The sequence below is a fragment of the Chiloscyllium plagiosum genome, unplaced genomic scaffold (assembly GCF_037043375.1).
Source record: "Chiloscyllium plagiosum isolate Xiang-an unplaced genomic scaffold, Cpla_swu_hap1 HiC_scaffold_27, whole genome shotgun sequence".
Taxonomy (NCBI): domain Eukaryota; kingdom Metazoa; phylum Chordata; class Chondrichthyes; order Orectolobiformes; family Hemiscylliidae; genus Chiloscyllium; species Chiloscyllium plagiosum.
In genome coordinates this window covers 62,198,572-62,225,883 of record NW_028270165.1, presented here as the reverse complement: position 1 = coordinate 62,225,883, position 27,312 = coordinate 62,198,572, and the positions used below count along the sequence as shown (strand labels likewise).

The window sequence follows — 27,312 nt, the reverse complement described above, 5'->3', positions numbered from 1 at the left end:
GACTAGGATAAGAGCACACGGCCTCAAGATTAGAGGAAGCAGGTTTAAAACTGAACTGAGAAGAAACTTCTTCACCCAGCGGGTTGTTAATCTATGGAATTCCTTGCCCAGGGAAGTATTTGACATTACTTCAGCAATCACTAGAAGCAGTAGATATGTTTTTGAAAAATAAAAGAATTAAGGATATGGTGAAAACGCAGGTAAGTGCAGCATAGTCCACGAAAAGATTAGTCATGATCTTATTGAGTGGTGGAGCAGACTCGAAGGGCCGGAAGGCTGACTCTTGCTCCTAGTTCTTATGCTCTTATGTTGAAATCACAAGCTTTTGGAGTGTAGTCACTTCAGCAGATGAAGTCATGAAAAAACAAGTGCAGGAAAGAGAATTTAGATAAATGAAAGACAGAGCATCTCAATGGTCAATTACTTACTCCCATTCCTATTTGATTATCTTACTACACAGCAAGTTGTGTTTTCCAAACATTAATTTTATTTCCATTGTTTAAAATCAAATATTTAAGGTGAACAGTTTGTTTTTCGTCACTTGGACACACTGTGAATATCATAAACCCTCTCATGAGATATCATAGGAACAATTCATAAACTAGATTTGTCACTGAGTCATTCAAGGAGATATAGAAAGGAGAAAAAATCCCAACATGTGCAGGATGCTAACGAAAAGTTAGCAACCTGAAATGGTAACAGGAGCAAGTGAACAGCCCCAATCAGGAAACTCATATTAGATTAGATTACTTACAGTGTGGAAACAGGCCCTTCGGCCCAACAAGTCCACACCGCCCCGCCGAAGCGCAACCACCCATACCCCTACATTTACCCCTTACCTAACACTACGGGCAATTTAGTATGACCAATTCACCTGACCTGCACATCTTTGGACTGTGGGAGGAAACCGGAGCACCTGGAGGAAACACATGCAGACACGGGGAGAACGTGCAAACTCCACACAGTCAGTCGCCTGAGGCGGGAATTGAACCCGGATCTCTGGCGCTGTGATGCAGCAGTGCTAACTGCTGTGCCACCGTGCCGCCCACTACAGTACCTTGTACTATTCTTCACTGAACACTGCAATTGCTTTCCTTTTCAGTTTAATGATCCATAATTGAATCTGACTCCAACACACTCTCTGGCAGACAGTTCCAGAGGTCAAAGTAATTTCAATCATTAACGAAGTTAGTTTTGGATCCATCCCAAAGACAATTCCGATGGACTTTTGCTTCCAAACATTTACAGCAAGTTCTTGGTATGGACACATTTCCAACTTAGTAGGTTTATTCCAGTTTTATAACATTTTGGGGTGGCACACTGCTTAGCATTGCTACCTCACAGCATAAGGGACCCAGGTTCAATTCCAGCCTCAGGTAACTGTCTGTGTGGAGTTTGCACGTTTTCCCTGTCTGCACAGGTTTCCTTCCACTGTCTAAAGAGGGGCTTCGGTACATCTGTGTGGACCTCCTCCAATTAACTGAGGGCAATGGGGCACTGTGAGGATCAACAGATCAGACAGTCAGTCAGCAACTTCTCTCCGGGAGACCTGTCTCAAGAAAGGCAGCGGTTTCTTATCTCATCCATTCTCCTACCCTCCACACCGACAGTCGCCCCAAGGGTGGAATTGATCCTTGGTTCCTGGTGCCATGAGGCAGTGCTAATCACTGAGTCACAATGCCACCCCTGAGCCGTGAGGTTGCAGTCCAATGGAAAACAAATACAGTGCACCAACTCTCCCACTGCACCCACTGTCAGGAGAATCAGTCCTGGGGGGGACTCATGGCAATGTCAGCGTTGGAATCTGATTGTTGTGAGCGCTGGTGCCCCCGCTGGTGCTTCCGCAAATTGCGGGAAAATGTAAACCTCTTCCCGCACTCAGGGCAGCTGAAGGGCCTCTCCCCGGTGTGGACTCGCTGGTGCTTCAGCAGGGCAGAGGAATCACTGAAGGCCTTCCTGCACTCGGGGCAGCTGAATGGCCTCTCCCCTGTGTGGACCCGCCGGTGGGTCAGCAGCGTGGAGGAGCGGGTAAAGCCCTTCCCGCACTCGGGGCAGGAGAACGGCTTCTCTCCAGTGTGGACGCGCCGGTGCCGAAGCAGGGCAGAGGAATTGCTGAAGGCCTTCCCGCACTCGGGACAACTGAATGGCCTCTCCCCTGTGTGGACCCGCCGGTGGGCCACGAGGTGAGAGGAAACAGCAAAACCCTTCCCGCACTCGGGGCAGGAGAACGGTCTCTCGCAGGTGTGGATCCGCTGGTGGGTCAGCAGGTTGGAGGGCTGGGTAAAGCACTTTCCGCACTGGAGGCAGGAGAAGGGCCTCTCCCCAGTGTGGACCCGCTGGTGCCTCAGCAGGTGGGAAGACCTGCTGAAGGCCATCCTGCACTCTGGGCAGCTAAAGGGCTTCTCACCCGTGTGGACCCGCAGATGGGTCAGCAGAGCAGAAGAGCGGGTGAAGCCCTTCCTGCACTCAGGGCACGAGTACGGTCTTTTCCCCGTGTGGACCCACTGGTGCCTCAGCAGGGTAGAGGAATCACTGAAGGCCTTCCTGCACTCAGGGCAGCTGAATGGCCTCTCCCCTCTGTGGACCCGCTGGTGCTTCAGCAGGTCCGACGATTTGCTGAAGGCCTTCCCACACTCAGAGCAGGGGAAGGGCCTCTCCCCAGCGTGGACGCGCTGGTGGGCCAGCAGGTGGGAGGAGTAGGTGAAGCCCTTCCCACACTCAGGGCAGGAGAATGGCTTCTCCCCAGTGTGGACTCGGCGGTGGTCCAGCAGGTGGGAGGAGCAAGTAAAGCCTTTCCCGCACTCGGGGCAGGAGAATGGCCTTTCCCCGGTGTGACTTCGCCGATGAATCTCCAGGACAGATGGGGCATTGAAGCCTCTCCCGCAGTCGCAACACTTCCATGGTTTCTCCACGGTGTGGGATTCCTCTGGTTTCACCATGGCCGCAGCTACAGCCCCTGCCCACAGTAAATTTCTCTTTCCTGGCTGTATAACTGTTTCAGGCTTTACACACAGTGCGCTGTAACAGTAGAGACTCTCATCCAGTCCCACTAATGCTGAAAATGGTCTGAAACAGAAACCAAAATGTTTTGCTCCTTCTCACAGAATCATAGTTCAAAATCGTTGAGGTCCCGATGGATTGAGTGACTGTCAGACATTGATGTGAAAGTGGGGACTGTAGACGCTGGAGAGGAGTTGAAAAGTGCAGTGCTGGAACAGTACAGCAGGTCAGGCAGCATCCAAACAGCAGGAGAATCGACGATTCAGGCATAGGCCCTTCATCTGTTGATTTTTAAACTTCAGTCTTCACATCTTCAAATACTCTGGAAAAAGAGATTCCAAAAGTCATCACGGTCAGTCCAAGGTAGAAATTCAGAACAAGCTACTCCACTTTCTGCAGAACATTTTTTTCTTTTGCTGTTCCACAAAATTGAAAGCATCCCACACTCTCTCTCTTCCTCTATTCTCACTCCCTCAAATTAATTCTCCTGAAGGTGCTGATTCAGGATCTTACAGGGACAGAAAAAGCAAAAACGTCAGGACTGACACCTTCGAATTTTGGATAACACCACATGAAAGTTAATATCTTTCAGGATGTTGGGATATTGCTGAGAGTGAGCGAGTCTGATTTTGGGAAGCAAAACAAGTGTAAATTCAGGTTGAACCTGCAATACAGCTTCTTGATAAAAAAAAAGACATGAATTGGTTATCGTCCCTGTGGTGGTGGTGGTATGTGGTGGGTGGAATGTGACATTAAGGCATTGACACAGACAACCCCGAGAGAAACTAAATATACAGACATGGCAAATGTTAGTGGCAAGTCAGAGTCAGATCTACAGCACAGAAACAGCCCCTTCGGGCCAACCAGATATCCTAGCCTAATCTAGTCCCATTTACCAGCACTTGGCCCATATCCCTCTAAACCTTTCCTATTCATATACCTATCCAGATGCCTTTTAAATGTCATAGCTGTATCAACATCCACCACTTCCTCTGGAGCTCATTCCTTACACACACCACCCTCTGCATGAAAAGGTTACTCCTTCGGACCCTTTTAAATCTTGCCCTCCTCCACCCTAAACCTTTTACCCTCTAGTTCTGGACTCTCTCACCCAGGGAAATGTCCTTGTCTATTTACCCTATCCATGCCTCTCATGATTTTATTAATGACCCTCAGTCACCCCTCAGCCTCTGATGCACGAGGAAAAACAGCCCAGCCCATTCAGCTCAAACCCTGGCAACATCCTTTTAAATGCGTTCTGAACCCTTTCAAGTTTCACAACATCATTCTGATAGGAGCGAGACCAGAATTGCACACAATATTCCAAAAGTGGAATATTGTACAGCCACAACACAACTTCCCAACTCTTATCCTCAGTCAGAGGATTGGGAAAGTTTTCAAAACCCACAAAAGACAGCCAGGAAAGAATGCAGGGACAAACCAAATTTGAGGGTCAGCTTGGAAGCATCAATGAGAAATCGGCGGACTGGGTTTATTGGGTATCCGTTCCTCTTGAGTACGTATACATAGTTCCTCTGGGCTGCAATGTGTGGTGGCTCGTTGAAATAATCTCCTGATGCAGCTTCATTTGTGGGTGTTGGGATGATTGCTTCTGTAGTTAGGTATTTGGTCCGTGTGTATTGTTTCTTGTGGACGCTAGTGTGAAGTTCCCCATTGACTGTTCGCTCTACTGTGACATCTAGGAAATGGCACTTTGTTGTTGTTCTCCTCTTTAAACCAGGAGCCCCCCTCAGGCCCATAGTCTCATTACCTGGAACACCTATATACAGACTAGTCAAAGACCTCCACTAAAGACTAAAACACCAAGTCGAAGATTCATGCCACTCCATTCACTCCACCCAAGAATTCCTGAACACCAAAGACACCAAGATAGAAGAGGATGAAATAATGCTGTCCTTTGACATAACAGCCCCGTTCACATCCATTAACATCAACGTGGCCAAAGAAACACTGACTACACTACAAGAACCACCAAAGACACAAACACCAAACAGCACCAACTTCATCAGCAAAGATAACATTGTCAAGCTTGTGGACCCGTATCTTATCACCTACGTCACATTCAATAACAAGCCCTACAAACAAATCAACAGAACACCCATGAGACTACCAATATCAAGATTCCGAGCAGAAGCAATAATGCAGAGACTCGAACAAACAGCCCTCCCAATGCTCCAACCCAAATTTTGGGTCCGCCACAGTGATGACACCTTTGTCATCAGAAAATGAAACAAATTAGAGGAAACCTACAACACCATCAACAATATCCTTACTGGCACAAAATTCACAAAAGAGGAGAACAACAACAAAGTGCCAGTGGTTAGCACTGCTGCCTCACAGCACCAGAGACCCGGGTTCAATTCCCGCCTCAGGCAACTGACTGTGTGGAGTTTGCACATTCTCCCCGTGTCTCCCCGTTTCCTCCCACAGTCACAAAAATGTGCAGGTCAGGTGAATTGGCCATGCTAAATTGCCCGTAGGGTTAGGTAAGGGGTAAATGTAGGGGTATGGGTGGGTTGCGCTTCGGCGGGTCGGTGTGGACTTGTTGCGCTGAAGGGCCTGTTTCCAAACTGTAATGTAATCTAATCTAATATAAAAACACTATTTCAACGTGCCACTACACACTGCACCACCCAGGAACTACGAAGAGCAGAAAATAAATTCTTATACAGCATATTCAAGAAGAACGGTACCCAATAAACCCTGTCCGCTGATTTCTCAACAACAAACTCAAACAAGCAGACACACGCGAAGAAACCCTAGCCACATTACCTCACATCAAAGACATCTGTGAAATGATGTCCAGACAATTCAAACCTCTCCACATCATGGTAGCCCACAAATCTACCAACACACTTAAGCAGCAGCTAATGAACCTGAAAAAACAAATGTTATTTACAAATTACCATGCAAGGAAGTATAGACATGGACTCTACCCCCATAGTTCTCGGTGGCAAGAAATGCTGGGATGAGATAAGGAAGATTTTTTTCAGTCAGAAAGAGGTGACTCTCTGGAACTCATTGCCACTTAAACGAGGCAAGTAACTGAGTGCTTTTAAAACAGATAAAGATAGTAAGGAAATTACTATCATTAGTAAGGAAATCAAGGGTTACAGGGGGGATGCAGGAGAATGGGGTTGAGAAACATTGGCCATGATCGAATGGTGGAGCAGACTCAACAAGTCGAATGGATTGATTCTGCTTCTGTATCTTATGGATCTGTAACCACAAAGATCTGACTTAATTTTCACTACTTTTACTGTGTTCCTGTCGTATTTATGGCAAGCATGTGGCAATACGTTGTAGATTTCTCAAGCTAGATCTTCTAATTTCATATCAAATATTGATAATTGGAGCTAATATTAGAGAGAATAAAGGTGCTTATTTCTTGGATAAATAAACCTGTCATGCATTTTAAGCTTAAACCTTGCATACTTGCGAAATTAGAGTTGCCATTTTGCCCGCTGTCATCAAATCTCCAATAATACTTCCCTTTTACTTGATAACCCATTTTGGGAAATAATAAACATAACAGGTTTCGTGTTTTATGCAAGCGCTTTAAGCTTTTGATATAATGATTTTAAGCCATCTACACAGAGTGTGATTGAATTTCTAAACTTAAGTAACAGCCTTAAAGTATTGTTATTTGTGTCACTCACATAACTGTAATTAATGTAAATATTGAATTAAACTTATTGAAAAGAACATACTTGCTGAATTAGAGTCAGCATTGTTTTCAATCCTTTGTCCATTATTCCCTTTCACCTCATTACCTATTTTAGAGAAAGAAAAAGATTGCATATGTTTGAACATTTACTTTTTTTGGCAATATTTTAAAATGAAGAAAGCTGTTCAGTCAACTTCAATCTTCATCCGGTCACTTTTTAGAAAAGGTTTTGAGCACAGTTATAAAATAATACTTGATAGAGGTTTATAAGATAATCAGAGGAATAGATAGAGTAGACAGTCAGAAACTTTTTCCCCGGGTACAACAGAGTGTTACAAGGGGACATAAATTTAAGGTGAAGGGTGGAAGGTATAGGGGAGATGTCAGGGGTGGGTTCTTTACCCAGAGAGTGGTGGGGGCATGGAATGCGCTGCCCGTGGGAGTGGTAGAGTCGGAATCATTGGCGACCTTTAAGCGGCATTTGGATAGGTACATGGATGGGTACTTAATCTAGGTTAGAAGTTCGGCACAACATCGTGGGCCGAAGGGCCTGTTCTGTGCTGTATTGTTCTATGTTCTAATAATGCAAGGTTACCTAATTTGCACCATTGCTTGAGACAGATTTAATAGTACAAGAAGTTATGATCTCCATTCAGTAATGTCTTGATTTGAACATAGTTTAAGTTAAGCTAAGGGTGTTGCAGGAATTGAAGTCATTGTGAAAATGTTACCAGGGAAAACATTGGATAAAAAAAATTCTGGTTTGAGTTTGTTCTTTGGGTATAAACAGATACTGAATCCAAGTGTCCTCCCAATCTTCTTAAAATATCCCACAAAATAAACACAATGCAACCTAAATAAATCAGGCCCAAAAGAAATTCAGAACCCACACTAATATATGGCAAGGAGGAAAGTTTTAGACTACAGGGCAATAAAGATGGGTTGGTCAGATGGGCAGAACAATGACAGATGGAGTTCAATCCTGAAAAGATTGAGATGATACATTTCAGGAGGATCAACAGGCAAGGGAGTACATGATGAATCACAAGAACTTAGAATGTACTGAAGATCAGAGAAAGGTATATGTGTTCATAGATTCTTGAAGGCAACAGGACATGTGGATGAAATGGTTAAGGCAGCATATGAAATACTTGCCCTTAATAGTTAAGGCATTGAACATGAGAGCCAGGAGATCATAATGGAACTGTACAAGACATTCGTTGGGCCACAGCTGGAGTAGTGGATCTGGTCGTCACATTATTAGAAGGATGTGATGGCACTAGAAAGGGTGCAGAAGGGAATACTAACCCAGGGTGGTGCATGTTGGTGGGTTTCAGCTATGAGAGTGATTAGATCGGCTGAGGGTATTTTCCTTAGAGCAGAGAAGGATGGGTGAGGACCTGTTTGTACAGATAAGACACTTAGGGTCTAGATTGGAAGAAACTTTTCCCCTTGGTGGACGGCTTCAGCAATTAGGGGACATAGATTTAAGGAAAGAGATAGGACATTTTAATGGAATTTAAGGAAAAATATCACCTAGAATGTGCTGGAGATGGAGGAATTTACTTATGGGAAGAATTGGTTTGTTTGAAGGGATGGATATAATGAAATAAAACTAGTTCAGAAGATCATTATAATGTGCTAAGAAAAAGAACTGGAGGTAGAATAGTGGAAACAATCTAAAGAAGTTTCATTGTCCCATCTGAGAAAAACAATTCTGCTAAACTTCTCAAACGAACCCAAACATGTGTCAGAACTTGTTTGTTTAAAATCAATTGAATCTATTCCAAGTATTTAGGAAAATGAGAATCATCTTTAATCCTGGCCCTATTGGCTGCAACCAAAAGTGATAGGAAGCTTTTTCAGTTTCATTGAAATGGAGCTGTCAGAGATATTGGCTCATTAGAAGAACAGAAGAGGGTTGTTTGAGCTTATTGAGCAGTTTGTAGACTCAAACAAGGATCCAGAAAACAATTTTCTGTGGCGCAGAAGCAAGGACAATTAACAAGGATTGATGTTGGTACTGTGTGTCCAAGTGTCTCAGCCTTCAAAGTTCTAGATAAGTTAAACTTCTGAAAAATTGAAGGTGTCAAAGGAAGATCAGTAGGGAATCAAGGGTTTTGGGGAAAAGGCAGGAAAATGGAATTGAGGGTTATCAGATCAGACATGATCTCACTGAATGGTGGAGCAGAATGGCCAATACTGCTATTTCTTGCGGTAAATCGATCTGGGAGTTGATAAAAGCTTTTGTATGATTTTTCTTTGTAGTCAGCAACATTTTGTACTTGGAAGAAGTTGGCTTTTGTGTTGGATCTCAAATAACGCTTAAGGCTCCACTGAGCAACCGAGGTTACATATCATCAAGTTAAATCAAAATAAGCAGCAAAATATATGGTAAAAGTGTAGGTGTGACTGCTGAAGGCCAAATAAGACAGTTTCAGTCGTAAAAATGTCTTTACTTCATAATATTTCGTTTTACATGCAGTCAGCGACAACTCAAGCCAATCAAGGTGTCGCAGAGTAAAGTTAGGTCTCACCAAAACAGCTGACATGTCCGTACAACACTGTTGTAGCGCTCTTTAACCACAGGGTATATACTAGTGATTCATTTATTTTTCACTTTCCCCAACGCCCCAAATTAGGTTGAGGTTTGTTACAGCATCCTGATGGGAAGCCCGATGTAACGTGCTCAGATACTGCTGCAGTAGTGTGATGTGTTAAATTCCCAATGATTTTCAAAAAAAAAGGTGAAAGGCAGTGGTTGCATGTGTTGACACCACAGGTATTATTTATATTGGCTTTGAGATAGGGAACAACCATCACCTCCCAAATTGTGTTTTGTTTGCACAGCAACTTTGAGTATGAAAAGCATTCTATTTTTAGACGGCCTAAATGCATACATCGTTTCTTATCAGCATACCTTAAAATCAACATTAAAAAGCACAAACAATTCATTTTCACTGTAAATTACATATTTTAAATTCAAATATTGCAAGACATACAAACACATCAAGAAGTCAAAATTTGTGAAGAAAGCACATCTTTTTTGACAGTTCAGTCAGGGAAAATCTTTGTTCTTGTGGTGGTCACTGGAGACTTACTCGATCAAATATTAACTACCAGTGTATCTCACAGAGATGCTGTATAAATCAAGATCTTATTGATCACTGTTGACAAAATTAAACCTATTGACCTGACTCTTTACAAAATAAGAACAGATTTTAGTGCATAACATTTTCCCATAATACAGACATTTTCAGTAGTGCAGTTATGTGAAAAGAAACCTGCGTTGTTAATTTAGTTTGTTGCTCCAATTCATAAATGTTGTTTTCATTTATTTTGAAAAATCAACCCTTCCACTCTTTCTAAAGGTACATGACACTTTATTTTTTTTTCTTTGCCAATTTTCTTTCACAACAAAAGCATTAACTTTTTTGGCATTGGGTGGGGGAGCTCTGCCAGCTGCCAATTTCTTCCTGAAATTGTTTCACTTGACATGAGTCTTGCCAATAAATGACAGCAACAGCAGCAGCTAATACTGATGATAACATTTCAACAAAAGTATACCAAGGTGCTTCACATTATGTATCACCCAAGCTGGAGAAATGTGAGGATCTCCTTCTCGGCCTTTCCCCTCAGCTGAGGTGTGGTGACCCTCAAGATAAACCACCACCAGCCATCTCTAATGAGAGAGAACAGTCTAATCCTCTGGGAAAACTGTGATGAATGTGTTTAAAGTTGAAAGACTGTTGAAATATAAGTGGTTAGCACTGCTGCCTCACAGCACCAGGGACCCGGGTTCAATCCCATCCTGGGGTGACTGTCTGAGTGGAGTGTGCACAATCTCCCAGTGTCTGTGGTTTCCTCCAGATGCTCCGGTTTCCTCCCACAATCCAAAGATATGCAGGCTAAGTGAATTGGACATGCTAAAATTGCCCATAGTGGTACATAAGTCAGGGGTAATTGTACAGGAATGGGCTTGGCTGGCATACTCTCTACAGGGTCGGTATGGAGCTGTTGGGCCGAAGGGCATATTCCCACACATAGGGATTCTATGACTGTAACAAACACGACATCTGACAAACAGGAATAAAACTAGCCACCAGGATATATGAACATCAACTAGCCACAAAAACACATGATTCACTATCACTAGTATCTTTACATACAGACAAAGGAGGACACCATGTTGACTGGGACCATACATCCATCCTATGACAAGCTACCATCCAATAAACCAACCAGAAACACACACAAGACTTCCTTGGAACATGTCATTCCAACTGGAAATCTATTGATTTGGACCCCATCTACCATGCTCTGAGAAAAAAGAACGGAAATTATATCACCCATCCTAAAACCAAAAGACATAAATAGAAAGCAGGACATAATACCAGCGCTTCACTCGACTCACTGATGTTGTTACCCAGTATGGTGATGAAACATCTGAAAATGACCTTCCAGCTCAGCGAGCAAACTTACATCCAGAATGATAAAATTCTGGTTGACACAAAGGCTGCCACAAAGTTGGAATTCTCTCCCAGAAATGACAGTTGATGGTGCCCTCACCAAGATGGATGCTCGCGCTCCCCGCCCCAAGACAACATGCATCTTACCCTCACGAATATGGCGACCGGTTGCCCCCAGAGGTCCTTCCCCAAACAAAGTAAACACTGGGCCTGTAGAGCTTTTGTTCACGGCCTCAGGCCTCCCCTAGGAGTTTATAAACTCCCCAGTCTCCCTCCTCCCGCGGTTTCCAATCCTCTCCTGTCTCACTGTCTCCTCTCGGTAAAAACAATGACTGCAGATGCTGGAAACCAGAGTCTAGATTAGAATGGTGCTGGAAAAGCACAGCAGTTCAGGCTGCATCCGAGGAGCAGTAAAATCAACATTTCGGGCAAAAGCCCTTCATCAGGATTACAGGCAGAGATCCTGAAGGGTGGAGAGATAAATGAGAGTAGGGTGGGGGTGGGGAGAAAGTAACAGAGTACAATAGGTGAGTGGGGGTGGGAAGAAGGTGATAGGTATGGGGGGAGGGGGTGGTGGAGTGGATAGGTGGAAAAGAAGATAGGCAGGTAGGACAAGTCATGGGGACAGTGCTGAGCTGGAAGTTTGGAAGTGGGGTGAGGTGGAGGAAGGGGAAATGAGGAAATTGTTGAAGTCCACATTGATGCCCTGGGGTTGAAGTGTTCCAAGGCGGAAGATGAGGCGTTCTTCCTCCAGGCATCTGGTGGTGAAGGAGCAGTGGTAAAGGAGGCCCAGGACCTCCATGTCCTCGGCAGAGTGGGAGGGGGAGTTGAAATGTTGGGCCACGGGGCGGTGTGGTTGATTGGTGCGGGTGTCCCAGAGGTGTTCCCTAAAGCGCTCTGCTCGGAGGGGTCCAGTCTCCACATCTGGAGCAACGGATACAATGATATTGGTGAATGTGCAGGTAAAACTTTGACGGATGCGGAAGGCTCTTTTAGGGCCTTGGATGGAGGTGAGGGAGGAGGTATGGGCGCAGGTTTTGCAATTCCTGCAGTGGCAGGGGAAAGTGCCAGGATGGGAGGGTGGATCGTAGGGGGGCATGGACCTGACCAGGTAGTCAGAGGGAACGGTCTTTGAGGAAGGTGGAAAGGGATGGGGAGGGAAATATATCCCTGGTGGTGGGGTTTGTTTGGAGGTGGCAGAAATGTCGGAGGATGATTTGGTTTATGCGAAGGTTGGTAGGGTGGAAGGTGAGCACCAGGGGCGTTCTATCCTTGTTACGGTTGGAGGGGTGGGGTCTAAGGGCGGAGATGCGGGATGTGGACAAGATGCGTTGGAGGGCACTTTAACCATGTGGGATTGGAAATTGCAGTATCTTAAGGAGGAGGCCATCTGGTGTGTTCTGTGGTGGAACTGGTCCTCCTGGGAGCAGATACGGCGGAGGCAAAGGAATAGGAAATACGGGATGGCATTTTTGTAGGAGGTCGGGTGGGAAGAGGTGTAATCCAGGTAGCTGTGGGAGTCGGTGGGTTTATAAAACGCCGGTGTCGAGTCGGTCGTTATTAATGGAGATGGAGAGGTCCAGGAAGGGGAGGGAGGTGTCAGATGGTGCAGGTAAATTTAAGGTCAGGGTGGAATGTGTCAGTGAAGTTTGCTCAACCTCCTCGCGGGAGCACAAGATGGCGCCAATGCAGTCATGAATGTAGTGGAGAAAGAGGTGGGGAATGGTGCCGGTTTAATTACGGAAGATGGACTGTTCTACGTAGCCAACAAAGAGACAGGCATTGCTGGGGCCCATACGGGTGCCCATGGCTGTCCCTTTGGTCTGGAGGAAGTGGGAGGATTCGAAGGAGAAATTGTTAAGTGTGAGGACCAGTTCAGCCAGATGAATGAGAGTGTCGTGGAAGGGTACTGTTGGGGACGTCGGGAGAGGCAGAAACGGAGGGATTGGAGGCCCTGGTCATGGCGGATGGAGGTGTAGAGGGATTGGGTATCCATGGTGAAGATGAGGCGTTGGGGGCTGGGGAAACGGAAGTCTTGGAGGAGGTGGAGGGCGTGGGTGGTGTCTCGAACGTATGTGGGGAGTTCCTGGACTCGGGGGGAATAGGACAGTGTCGAGGGAGGTACTCACTGTCTCCTCTCCCCGGGCGCTCAGGCCTGGCGACCTCTCCGGGATGTTTCCGAAACCTGTTTCTGTTCTGAAGGAGGATCACTGGACCCGTAACGTTCCCTCGGATTCTCTTGACACATGCAGCCAGGGCTGCTCAGCTTTCCCAGCGGGTCCTGTTCTTGTTCCTTAAGCCACCGGCGCCATTCCTCTCCCACACTCAGTAACACTCCCTTTGTCTCGCTACATGACCTACACTGCACATGCGCCAACTCACAAGGGGCTAGGTGGCCAGACCGTGACGTCACCCCGCGTGTCGTGGGCGCGGTTCGACGAGGCATCCAGCCAATCGGAGACAATGGGGGCGGGGCGAATGTGTTCCCTGCTCCCCTCGCCAGCCACCTGAAAGGTGGGTTTGTCTTTAAGTTTTAACGTTGTTTTAAACATTTTCAGTCTTTTCCGAAATGTTATTCCAGACCTCGAAGGCTGAAACATTGGAAAACTTGCAAACATAAAACGAAGGTTCTACTAAAAAAAAATGAATAAAGATAAATTACGAAAGAAACCTAGCGAAAAATATCAAAAAGAATAGCAAAAGCTTCTGTTGGCATGCTAAAGGGAACAGAGTCGCTATGGTCCCTTGGAAAATGAAACCACTGAGTTAATAGGAGGAACACTGAAATGTCAGAGATGCTAAGTCAATACTTTTCCTCAGTTTTTCAAGCTGGAGGACAATAGTACCATTCCTATTGGAATGGGCAAGTCAGAGGTGATAGAAAGGATAGAACTTAAACAATCCACGTTGAGAGGGAAAAGGTACACAGCAAACTATTAGGATTGAGGGCAGACAAGTCCCCTGGGCCTGACGGCCTACATGCCAGGGTACTAGATAGACTTTAGTAAGGCGTTTGACAAGATTCCCCAAGGGAGACAGGTTCGCAAGGTTAGATATCATGGAATACAGGGAGAACTAGCCATTTGCATACAGAACCAGCTCACAGGTAGGAAGATAGAGGCCTATGATCAGTAGTATACCACAAGGATGGGTGCTGGGTCCACTACTTTTCATCATTTATATAAATGCTGTGGATGTCAATATACGAGTTATAGTTACTAAGTTTGCAGATGACACCAAAATTAGAGGTGTAGTGGACAGTGAAGATGCTTAGCTCAGAGGATAACAGGGTGGAGTTTAATTTAGATACATATGCGGCACTGCATTTTGGAAAAGCATATCAGAGGAGGACTTATACACTTAATGGTAAGATCCAAGGGAGTGTTGCTGAACAAAGAGACCTTGAAGTGCAGATTCATAGCTCCTTGAAAGTGGAGTCAAAGGCAGATAGGATAACGAAGGTGGCGTTTGGAATGCTTTCCTTTATTGGTCAGAGTATCAAGTTTTGAAGTTGGGAGGTGATGTTGCAGCTGTACAGGGCATTGGTTAGACCACTTTTGGAATATTGTGTGCAGTTCTGGTCTCCTTCCTGTCAGAAGTTTGTTGTGAAACTTGAAAGGGTTCAGAAAAGATTTAGAAGGACGTTGAGCTATTGGGAGAAACTGAATAGATTGGTGCTGTTTTTCCTAGAGCGTCGGAGGCTGAGAGGCGACCTTATAGAGGTTTATAAAATCATGAGGGACATTGATAGGATAAACAGACAAGGTCTTTTCCCTAAGTTGGGAGGAGTCTAGAACTTGATGGCATATATTTAGGGTGAGGGGGCAAATAAATAAAAGGGACTTAAGGGACAACCTTTTCACGCAAAGGGTGATGTGGGTATGGAAATTAGCTGCTTGAGGAAGTCATGAAAGCTGGTATAATTACAACATTTGAATGGAATCTGGATGGAAGGGTTTAGAGGGATATGGGCCGAGTGCTAGCAAATGGGACTAGACTGTTTAGGCTAACTTGTCAACATGGATGAGTTGGAGTGTCAAAGTAGGGATTTGAGACGGCCCAGGGAATCCCTCGTAGACCTGCAGCCTCTCACAATTCGTCCCGGAGTTCGTACTCTTTGAGAGTCTGGAATAAAAAAAATCCTCTTACAGGCAGTTTAGTTTAATTTTAGTTAACCCCTTTATTTAGCAATAGCTTCACTGATACCGATAAGCTAAACTAGCTAGGTTCTAGTAACCGAGAAGAGTAGGGGACCAACTCTTCAAGTGCCCTGGCAGGTTACTTTGATATACTGCTACAAAGTGGTTTCCTTTACACAAAGGTTTACAAAAACATTGCATGTTCTAAATTCGTAAGGAAGAAAAGTTAATTGACAGGTCCCTGTATGCTTGACTAATCACTCCTACAGGCCCTAAGCCTGTAGGGTGAGAAAAACATATCCAGCCGAGTTAGGTGCCTGCTAGCGAGATTAACTCCTATCATAAAGAGGTACCAGTCTGAGCTAATTGGAGAGTTCCTAACCTTGCACAGGTCACAAGTCAGATACAACTATTTTCCAAAACGGCTTCTTAGCAGGAGGGCAAACTTTTGACCATAAAATGGCTTCCTGACACATTGTGCCTGAATCTCTTCAATGTTAGGCTGAGAATAATTTCTAAGCTAGGAGTAAACTCCTGCTTTTTAGGCACTGAATCATACTGTACCTGAGGCTGAGATGTTACCAAATGGTTGCATTTAAACTGATTCATTAGTCTTCGAATTAAACATATTCTCTTTTCAGGGTTGTGATTCAAATAAGTCATAAGATCTGATTAGTTGGAATTGACAGTGGGGTAGTCTGAAAGGTCTGTAGAGTGGTCTGCAAGAACTGCAAGTAAGTTAAAGCTTCGTCAATGTTATCTTTTACAGAGTTCATATTTAATAACCGGTAATGGCTACTCAATACCATCATAAACTCAAAAATACAATTATGTTCAATCCAAAGCAGGTTTTTTTTAATGGCTTCGGGAGCCCCAGTGCTACAATGGTTTCTCTCTCTTGTCCTTTTGAACTCTCAAGTCAGGGACTTTTAACAGCAAAGATGTTTTCCCTCTGTTTGCCTAGCTTGCAAAGGGTAATAGGAATCTATTATAATTCACAGGACCTGACTGTCAATTACAAGGCTTTTGACAGTACCAAGTTTCGTTTCGGGGTCAGAATCAAACGCTGTCATTAATTTCACAAGGGAACAGCCATGAATGTTATCACTCTGTGTCCTATTTACACAGATTCACTGTTAAGGCAAATGTACTTAATTGCATCAGGGTATCCTGTTATCACTTGGTTATCTTCTGCATACCTTGAGTTCTCCCCTTTTACCAAGCCTCCCTGCCTGTCTATTTTCTAGTGTGCAGCAACTGTGCTCGATAATTCAATGTTATATTTTAGTTTAAATGTTTAAAAACAAGTTTTATGCTATAGACTTTCTTATTCCCTTCTTTTGTTATTTCATGACAACTACTTGACTTATAACAATAATTAGTCCATTCAGTCAATTTGTATTTTCAAATAAGTCAAGTGCCTCCTCTGCCAGGTCATCGTCCAGAGGAGCAGAGTCTGAAAGATACTGGATTTCAGCATGGAAGTTCAGGCATGGAGGTAGAGGGGTAGACAAGGGTCAAATAAGCAGACTCTTCTTTGGCTTAGGTGAAAAATAATGTACAGTCCATTTCACGCATAAGGATGAGACCAAGTACAATCCATCCACACAGCGATCATAGCCAGCAAGTAAACTTCCATCCATATGAATCAGACGACAGTTGGGCAGGTATCTTCCCTGCATCTTGACCAGTTTTGTTGATCACATCTGTGTTGTCCGAAAGATCAGGACATGGTTTAGTAACAAGTTCATGTATGAGAACACAATCATGGGGAGGATCAGGCAGTTCAAGCGGTTCTTCCTGCAGGAATGTAGGGGATTAATGTTAGAGCAGCATTGAAAGGAGAGAAACGGATTCAGAAGTAATGAAATCTCACAGCGACTGAGACGAACCTTAACGAGGTGTTGAGTATGTTTAGAAATCAGCAAGGATACTGCAGAATGTGAGGTACAGACTTCTACATTTTGATGTAAAGTTATATTAGAGGCAGCCACTACCATAGTATGGATGGCAGAGAGAATCTGGGTGCAGGAAGGCATACCTTGAGCAATGGGGTCAAGCTTAGTAGAAAAATAGGCAATAGGGCGCCAAGAGGAGCCATGTTGCTGGGTGAGAACAGCTGAAGCACAGGTATCAAGGATGCCAACATAAAGATGAAAGTGGCAGTCATACAAACGTTGGCCTAGCGTGGGTGCTGAAGAGAGGGTAGTTTTAAGCTCCATAAAGACTTGTAGTTGTTATGGGGTGAGTTCATACCGTTAAAGCTCATTAGACGAGGACAGGGGAGATAATGTTTGGGTCAGAAAGGCACAATTAGGAATCCATTGTCGGCAATAATTGATGAGGTCGAGAAACTACCGTATGTTTAGGAGTGGTTAGAGGGGCAATACAAAGAATAGGATCAATACGTTCAGGTGTCAAGCACCGATCGAATTCAGAAATGAGAGTACCTAGGAACTTAACTTCTTTCTGATTAGTCTTAACTTTGCTTGGGGGTACAATATAGCCACATTGATGTGGATGGTTGAGAAAGGTAGTGGAGTCAGTGTGATTGGACACTTTGTCAGGGCTAGCGAGGAGGTCATCGATGTATTGAACTAGGGTAGCATCGCCAGGAAATTCAAATAATTCAAGCTGGGCGTGAAGAGTCTCTGAAAAGAGTGTTGGCGACTGAATAAACCCTTGAGGTAGGCAAGTCCACATATATTGGTGACCCTTAAAAGGAGGCAAAAATGTATTGGGCTATCTGGATGCAAAGGAAGACAAAAGAATGCATGTTGGAGGTCAACGATAGTGAAGAGCTTGGCATCAACTGGAACTTGGCTGAGGATAGTAGCAGGATTAGCAACTGGAGGATTATGAGCCTCAATGATTTTATTTCCTTCACGAAGGTCGTGAACGACATTCAGGACATCCCGGTGTAGGGATCGGAAAGATAGGTGTATTGACAGAAGAATGGCATGGGACTAGAAGGCCTTGCGGTAGAAATGAAGCAATGACAGGTTGAATGACAGCTTCACCTTCTGGTTTCAGGGGGTATTGAGGTATAGACAGGAAGACAGAATTAGGTTTGATCAGAACAATGATGGGTGGGACCTTAGCAAGGCCCACTTGTGTTTTAGAGTCCACCCAGACTCCAGGGTATACTGCGTCCTGCGGGTGAGGGTGGGCATGATGATGATGAAGACTGCCATGAATCGACTAAGGCTGTGCATAAAATAGGATTGATCCTTGAGTGAGCAGCTGAATTTCACGGCAAGTTTGGTGTCAAAACCTACTTCTTAGGCTTTGTGTTCTGGGTTCAAGAGAGTGGTGACACAGGGGAAAATGAGAGGGCCAGTTTTCCAGCTATGAAGAGGAACTGACATGAAAAGAACGCCACCAGCTAGTGATCTGATCTCACCAATCACCCAAGCGTGCCGAGTAGTGCCCAGTAAGGGATTATAGTGTGTGTTCAAACCTGAGATCATTCCCGGATGAGTCATAAGCTAAAGTAATGTGGGGGTGAGGGACGTTATGTAAAATAGGATCGAAAGCATAAGGATCCAAATCAAATGACCACCATCGAGGAGGCTTTGGTTTTGATGCATTGAACAAAATGAGGTGGATCCTGAATCAGGATACCATCATCATGACATTCAATAGTAAGATTTAGAGGACAGAGGAGATCTCTAGCAAGTAGAGGGATACATAATCCATTAGTAACAACAAAGCAAAAAGGGAGCGTGGCACAATTTTTCCACACCACTGTCAGATGGACAGCGTATGCATGTTTATTAGAGGAACCATCAAAACATTGCAGGATTTCATCATCGTCCGAGTTTTGAAAATCAAAAGCATTAGCAAGATGGACGGGAAGTGATGAAACAGTGGCTCCTGTGTCAAACATAAATTCAATATTGTGGCCATTATGGTTAAGAATTAGCATAGGTCCATCCTCTGGGCTAGCGGTAAGTATGGGAAAATTCAAAGCAGGAAGCTGCCCTATATCCGGGAAGTAGTTTTGAAAAGGGTTTTGTGCAGTAAAAGGGGCAACCTGCTGAGGTCACTGGGGAGGGAGACCAGGAGATTGTCTGTTGTTTTTACTGCGGTGATGAACCAGGGACTGCTATGGAAAGGGCAGTTCTTGGACTAATGTCCTAGTTCACTGCAATTGAAACAAAGGTGTAGTTGTTGAGGGACTCTTGGGGGTAGGGGAGGCAGGGAAGAGTAATGAGGGGATGTATAGGGGCATCATGGACTGTTGGGGAAGGATACATAGGAGGACCGCAAGGTCCATTGGGATGTTGTGAATACACAGTACCATTTCTACTGAAGTGCCATACTGGACGATAGTATGAGGGTTTCATTTGCTAGCTTGACTGACCTTGCAGACGGAAAGGTCTTCTTTGAATCCTGCGTTTAAGGTTAGCCACTGTAGTTTGGGCAAGTTCGGTCTTGACCGTGCCGATGGTAGCCTTACTCTTGGGATCCTTTAGTTCTCAGAAATAACAAACCTCTCGGCTGAATTGTGCAACCTCAGCATCTTGCCAGTGGATATTGTGTGTTTTAATAGCTTTCTGTACCTGATCAGGTAAGAGAGTCATACATAGGGCATTAAATTGGGATGATCATCCTTGTGGTAGTTAGTGTCACCAGAAGAAGCGCCATAGCATTCCTTAAAATGGGTAAGGAACTCCTCAGCCTCTTCGCCCGAGCTGGGTTTACATGTTAAGACTTTACCCACATCAACTACATGATGCACTGCTTGATGGAGACAGGTAATAATCCAATCTGATAGTTTCCACCGGGTGCCGGACTACAAGCTGGGTATGATTATTACCTTGTAAAATTTCTCAGAACTCGCCCATTATTCAGGCAAAAAGCTGCATTCTGAGGTGAATTAGGTCTTGGGAGGCAGCATTATAAATGGTCTTAGTCCTATTAATGTAATTAACAGATCCCTCAGGATTCCTTCCATAATCTGCAGCCTTATTGATAATGCTTGAGTGTCATGAGGTTTCCATGGTTGGTAAAGATCCATAAATTGGGCTTGTCCTGGATTCAGAGCCTGTGGGTTAGGAACCTCTTCTATTCGGGAAATTTCTTTTTGGCCCTCCCACATCAGGGTGAGTGCAAGGTCTGATATTAAGGTCCCGAGACTTTGATTGCAAATCATCGGTGTCTTCGGGACTTATTAGTTTAGGGGCAGTGGAAATCAAAAGGAGTCTGTTCAGTGTTCCTTCCAGGTTTTAATTTTAATTGACTCCTAGTACAGTAGGCACCGGGTTTGTGGTAAGCCGAATTCTTATTCGGCAGAACAGCTGGGGGGAGGTCATGAGCCTTGGCACGTTCGTCATCAGAGTAAGGGGGGAGGGTTCAGGCAGGGAACCGGAGGTGGTCAGCTGACAGAATTAGAGGCATAAAATATTTCCTCCTCCGAATCAGTATCCCACCCACCATCTACAAACGGATCAGGATTCTTTCGTAATGGGTCTTTGGAAGAGGGGAGGGTGGGGTATAAGGAACAGTCCTTGTCAGCTTCGTCCTGCGCAGCTGCAATTGCAGTCTGTTGTTTATTCACCAGTTTCCTTTTTCTTTGGTGCCCTTGACGTTTCAACGTAGATTCTGAATCTTCGCGTTTTTGTAATTTTCTCCCTTGCCTATTCCAATTCTACTTCTAAATCATGTGCTTCACATTTATGTTTTAGTTCTGTCCAATTTAGTTCACATCCTTCCTCAGTTAATGGACTAACTCCCCTTTTAATACAGTTTTGTCTCCATGATGATTGCATGGATTTTTCCCATTTTTTCCCTGAGCTACCCTTTTCCACTCTGATTAGACTTCTTCCTGCTTACTTCCCTTTCTTTTTTCCCAAATCCCTTGTTCAATTTTAGTGAATAGAGTTAAATCATGTGCGCCTTCTAGAGACCAATCCTTATTCTGTTGAGCAGCTGCAGCTGATATTCTCCTTAATTGTTTCTCATAATTAATAATACAGACTTGTTATTTCTGTTAGGGGACATTTGTCTTCCATCTTATCTAGGGGCACACTCATAGTTATCCGACCTACTTTAAATCTTCATAAAACTACTGATCAACAAGGGCTCCAACCCCACAAAATACAAAAGCAAACATTCATTCATCAACAAGCAAATGTGCATCCAAACCAAATCTCACAGGATTAAACTTTCTGCAAGCTGCAGGGAATCAGTGCTGAGTCTCTGTCTGTCTCACACGCGCGCTCTCTCGTACATACACATGAACATTTTAAGAGAAATTAGGCACTCACATTCCAGATGTCTCATAAATCCTGGATGTGGCACATAGTTGCTTAACCAAGTATGCAAGAATTCTATCACTGGCCAGCATTTTTCTTATATACATGACAAAAGCAGCAGCCACCCTCTATATTACATAAACGAAGAACACCCAACAGAACAAAACTATAACTAACAAACAAGACAAAACAGCAAAGCAAGACAAGCCAAGTTGAACAGATACAACAGAGAAGATAATCTCGACTTAAAACTTTCACTAATCAACAACCCGACAATGAACAACAAGACTAATGATTTCTGCAAAACATTCTCAACATTGTAAAATCCTGACAGTTTCTGTTTTTAGTCCTATTTAAACGATCTCATTTAGGGTTCCGTCAGGGTACCGAGAGAGTGAAATGGGGGAAACACCACGCAGATGTAGACAGAGAGTAATCAAGGTACAATTTTACCTTATGGGCCCATTGGTCTGGAGTCCAACCCTTCGATGGAACTCCTCTTTTCCAGTTTCACTCAAATGTAGCCCTTGTTGGAACCCTGCTCGCAGTGCCAAATTGAGACAGCCCAGGGAGTCCCTTGTGGACTCAGACCTGTCAGCCTATCTGGGTTCATCCCGGAGATCGTACTCTTTGGAAGTCTGGAATAAAAATAAAACTCTTACAGACAGTTTAGTTTAATTTTAAATTATCCCCTTCATTAATACCATCACCGTTACAACATAACACTGATACCTATAAGACAAGCTAACTGGATTCTATTAACCCAGAAGAGTAGCAATCACTCTTCTTCCAAGAGCCCTGGCGGGCTACTCTGTATACTATCTTTATACACAAGTTTTTTTGCAAAGGCGGTGCTGTGACAAACACGCTTTCTTTATATGAATTTTTTTTTACAAAAGCACTGCATGTTCTGAACTAGACAGATAACAGTGAAAGGCAATAATTCGGGAGAGAAGTAATTGATACAGAGTTTCATTTCGAGGTCAGAATCAAACACTTATTCATTTCACAAAGGAACAGCCGTGAATGTGATCACCCAATATCCTGTTTATACAAATTCACTGATGTTAAGACAAATGTTCTTAAATGCCTTATCCTCCCTGCCTGTCTATTTTCTAGTGTGGAGCAAATGTGTTCTATAATTCAACATTACATTTTAGTCTAAATGCTTAAGGACAAGTTTTCCTTACAAACATTCTCACGACCCCTTTCAAAGTTTCATAAGTTCTTTCCTATATCAGGGGGAGCAAAACTTAACGTAGTTTCCAAAAATGCCCTAACCAATGTACAGCCACAATATGACCTCACAACTCCTTTATTCAATGCTCTGACCAATAAAGGAAATCATACCAAACGCCTTCTTCACTAGTCTATTGACCTGCAACTCAAAGATCTCTTTGTTTAGCAACACTCCCCTTAACTGTCAGTCCTGCCTGGATTGCTCAACCAAAATGCAATACCTCATTTCTCTGAATTAAACTCTATCTGACACTCCTCAGCCTGTTGCCCACCCCAAAAATTCTAACTTATAGGCCCCCTCTGTTTTCACTTTGTGAACCGAATCCCTGCTGTACCTCACTCTGAAGGGTCAAAATATTGACCAGCCGGGACAGAGTGGACGTTGGGAAGATGCTTCCATTGGTAGGAGAGACAAGGAGCAGAGGGCACAGCCTTAGATAAAGGGAAGATGTTTTAGAAAGAGAGAAGGAGAAACGTCTTCAGCCAGACAGTGATGAACCTATGGAATTCATTGCCGTAGACAGCTGTGGAGGCCAGGTCACTGAGGATATTTACAACATGAGATAGATAGGTTCTTGAGTATCAAGGGGATCGAGGGTTACAGTGAGAAAGTGAAAGAATGGGATTGAGAAACTTATCAGCCACAATTATGTGGTATGAACAGACCTGATGGGCTGAACGGCCTAATTTCTGCACCTATGTCTGATGGTCTTTTGCTGTCCTGGGCACAGAGTGTCAGAATTGGGAGCAGGAGTAGACCATTTGGTCTTTCGAGCCTGCACCAGCATTGAACACATCATAACTGGGAATTAATCTACCTACATCTTGGTAGATAGACTGTGACTTTTCTCACTGGAGCACAGGAGGTTGAGAGGTAACCTTGCAGAGGTTGTATAAAATCATGAGGGGGATAGAGGAGATGAATCGCAGGTGTCATTGCCCTTGGGTGGGGGTTTTAAGATTAGGCAGCAAATTTTGAAGGTGAGAGGAGAAAGATTTTAAAAAGACTTGAGGGGCAGAATTTTTTTTAAAAAAGAGAGTGGTTTGTGTGTGGAATGAATGTCCAGACATTTTCTCACTTTCCCCCCCATACACATCCACTTCTTTGTTGTTCAAAAATCACATGAACTCAGCCTTGAATATATTCAATGACCCCTTAACTGCAGGAAGAAATCCCCACTTCTGAACTCAATTCCTCTTGCTAATGTACCACTTGCACTACTCATTGCTCGCTGCACCTGACAACTGGCATTGTCTGGTGAGGAAGGATGCTGAGGCCTGAAAATGTGTTGCTGGAAAAGCGCAGCAGGTCAGGCAGCATCCAAGGAGTAGGAGAATCGACGTTTCGGGCATGAGCCCTTCTTCAGGAAACTCATGCCCGAAACATCGATTCTCCTGCTCCTTGGATGCTGCCTGACCTGCTGCGCTTTTCCAGCAACACATTTTCAGCTCTGATCTCCAGCATCTGCAGTCCTCACTTTCTCCTAAAGGATGCCGAGGCCCCTTTGTACATCCACACGTCATTCCTGATAAAGGGTTCATGCCCAAAATGTCAATTCTCCTGCTCCTGGAATGCTGTTTGATCTGCTGTGCTTTTCCAGCACCACACGTTTCGACTCTGATCTCCAGCAACTGCTGTCCTCACTTTCTCCATATCCCAAAACAGTATATCAACATTTAAACAATGCACCTCCTTTCTGCTTTTTTTTTAACACAGCAAAAGCTCTAACTTCACATTGGCCACGTGTTTGCCAATTGTGGTCTTCTCTACACTGGGGAAACTGAGCATAAACTTGGGGACCAGTCCGCAGAGGCTGACCAGACCTCCCAGTAGCCACCCATTTTAATTCCCCTTCCCACTCCATTTCTGATATGACCATCTTTGGCCTCCTCCATTGCCACAACGAACCAAACCGCAAATTGGAGGAACAACACATCTTCCACCTGGGCAGCCGACAGCCTGGTGGACTCAACATGGAGTTCACCAATTTCAAATAACCTCCCTCGCCACCCCTTGAATTCCTTCCTAGCCCCTCCCTGCCACCACCAACCAGATTCCTTCCTACCAGTGACCAACCAGGTTGTACCCTCTACCTGTCCCCGCCTATCCCCAATTCACCACCGTGCCCCCAGCACATCCTCGTTCTGCAGCTCTCCCTACACCCATCCCCAGTCCTCAACAAGGGTGACACCCAAAACATCGACTTGACCTCCTGATGCTGCCTGGCTTGCTACGTTCTTCCAGCCTCCTGCATGTCTATTTTGCCAATTAAGTCACAGACCTGGCCCAACTTTTCCCAAGTCTGTTCCCTCCCTGGATTCACTCCCTTTCCTTTCAGTTGCAGCAAGTCAACAATTGAACATCACAATGGAAAATAAATGGAAAAGGGGATGAGAAATGTGTGTGTCGTACTCTTGGTCAATCAAAAGAAGGTCTCACACCTTTTCTGCCGACAGTGAGGAACATGTGCAATGTTTTGGTGACACCGGTGAACATGGCCGTGCTTGTTAACACAGGAACGCACACAATATGCTCAGTGGCGCTGCTGGTATTATTGACAGATTTTAAGTGTCCAAATGCCAATAGGAGAAAAAAAGGGTAGAGCCACAATTGTTTTCCCCATACGGCACAACATTTTATTGCTTTTCCATCTTGTCTGGCTGCTCAACGTTTTTGACTTTTCCCCAGTGTAGGGGTGAAGTTCAGAACTAGAGGACATAGGTTTAGGGTGAGCGCGGAAATATATAAAAGGTATACCTAAGGGGCAACTTTTCCATGCAGAGGGTGGGGTGGTGTGTGTATGGAATGAGCTGCCAGAGGAAGTGGTGGTGGCTGGTACAATTACAGCACTTAAGAGGCATCTGGATGGGTATATAAATGGGAAGGGTTGAGAGGGATATGAGCCAAGTGCTGGCAAATGGGACGAGATTAATTTAGGATATCTGGTCGGCATGGACGGGTTGGACCAAAGTTGTCTGTTTCCGTGCTGTACAACTCTGACGACTCTAAATAATACAAAGTATAATTTGACAAATAACAAACTATATCCATGTTAACAAGGCTTAGCACACCACGTGCTTTACTAACAATTCTCCACAGGTCCTATCCCTTCAATGACTGAGGAACATATGCTGGTGCATAATCTCCTCCACTAGTATTTACACACTAGTCTAAGGAATTGCACAAGTAACAGAGAGGGTAAAAAGCACAAGGATTAAACACACAGTGAGGGTAAAAAGCACAAGCCCCAGTAAAAGCAGATGGAAAGTGAGTGTAAAATGTCACTATGACAGGACAGGCCCCACATTCCTTCCCCTCCGTCCCCCCCAACCTGCCTCACCTTTCACCTCCCGGGCCCAGTACCTTCCAGGTGGCCCCATAGTTGACACAGGGGCCGCCCCACGACCAGTAGAACTCCACCACCCAGGCGGCCGACGAGTTCCCAAGCAGGCCCTTAACCCCATCCGCCTCCAGAATGCTCACCGGCTCCTGGCTGCTGTACAGCCGGCCGGTGTGGCCGTGACACAGCAGCTGCGCCAGGAAGGCGGCGGTGCCCAGTGACGGGTGTCTGCCCCGGGCCGCACGGCGCCATTTTCCTAACGGCCGCCCTCCCGCCGCTTCCCCGCTCGAGCGCTTTCTCCTCCCAACCGCCTTCGCCCCCGCGTGACGTCTGCACGGGGGGATGGGCGGGGCCGGGGGAGCCTCACCGTCACCAAGCAACAGCCACCTCGCGCTACAACTGCTCATTCACAAAAACAAACTCTCCTGTCTCGCTCTGCAGCTGCAGGGGGGACACCGCCACGTTTCCAGGAGCCCTGTCTACATTGGGAAAGCTCACGGCTCAATTTAAACAGATATTCCGACATCTAACGGAACGGTGTCATATCTAAAGGGGGCAATCTGCATTTTAAAAGGCATGGACACTTTAACGGGCTATTTCTGCAAATAAAGAGATTTAAATGAACAAGATTATATTTCAAACGGATGCGTGCACATTAAAAGGAATATCTTAATATGTAAAGTGACGCAGTCATATCTAAATGAATCTACATTTCGAGGAGACGTTGCCCTATTGATAAGCAGAAATATCCCTTTAAGAGACAATAGGTGTGAATTCTGCCTGTCCCCCAATGTTGTCAGACTGACATTTTTCTTAGAAAAGCTCTGCATTTAAATTACATTCTCGAGAAGGCAATTTATAGATGAGGGTGCAGGTTAGGGTGGATTGGTTGTACTATATTGCCCATAGTGCCCAGGGATGTGGTGGACTGGCCATGGGAAATATGGAGTAACGGGTATGGGTGGGATGCTCTTAGGAGGGCCAGTGTGGAATAGATGGGCTGAATGGCCTGCTTCCACATTGTCGGGATTCTATGACTCCCTCCACAATGGAGCATTTTATCTGCATCTATCCTGTCAAGCCCCTTTCAGAATTCTATTGGTTTCAATAAGATCACTTCTTTGGTTCAGAGACATATAGCACAAAAACAGACCCTTCGTCCAACTCATCCATGCC

At 44.8% G+C, this 27,312-nt stretch overlaps 1 protein-coding gene and 1 pseudogene across 8 annotated transcripts in view; both read right to left on the bottom strand.

The window, feature by feature from the left end:
* LOC148144411 (uncharacterized) overlaps positions 1–26,285 on the bottom strand; it is a 269,470-nt pseudogene extending 243,185 nt beyond the window's left edge. The window contains exon 1 of the transcript XR_015751484.1: positions 26,137–26,285. The product of XR_015751484.1 is annotated as an uncharacterized LOC148144411 (transcript). The remainder of the gene's footprint in view (positions 1–26,136) is intronic.
* Positions 465–26,402, bottom strand: LOC148144410 (uncharacterized). 7 transcript variants are annotated; one of them, XM_087974709.1, is made up of 4 exons: positions 26,280–26,402; positions 22,010–22,194; positions 6,732–6,794; positions 465–3,322 (listed from the first exon to the last, which is right to left on the bottom strand). In XM_087974709.1, exon 4 carries the CDS (start codon positions 2,937–2,939, stop codon positions 1,764–1,766), a length of 1,176 nt encoding a protein of 391 aa, XP_087830835.1. In that variant the 5' UTR covers positions 2,940–3,322; positions 6,732–6,794; positions 22,010–22,194; positions 26,280–26,402; the 3' UTR covers positions 465–1,763. The 7 variants fall into 7 exon arrangements, with proteins under 7 accessions (XP_087830835.1, XP_087830837.1, XP_087830838.1 ...); XM_087974711.1 differs by lacking the exons at positions 22,010–22,194; positions 26,280–26,402 and adding exons at positions 11,305–11,498; positions 13,287–13,498; XM_087974712.1 differs by lacking the exons at positions 22,010–22,194; positions 26,280–26,402 and adding exons at positions 5,794–5,897; positions 13,287–13,498.
* Between the last annotated feature and the right edge of the window lie 910 nt (positions 26,403–27,312).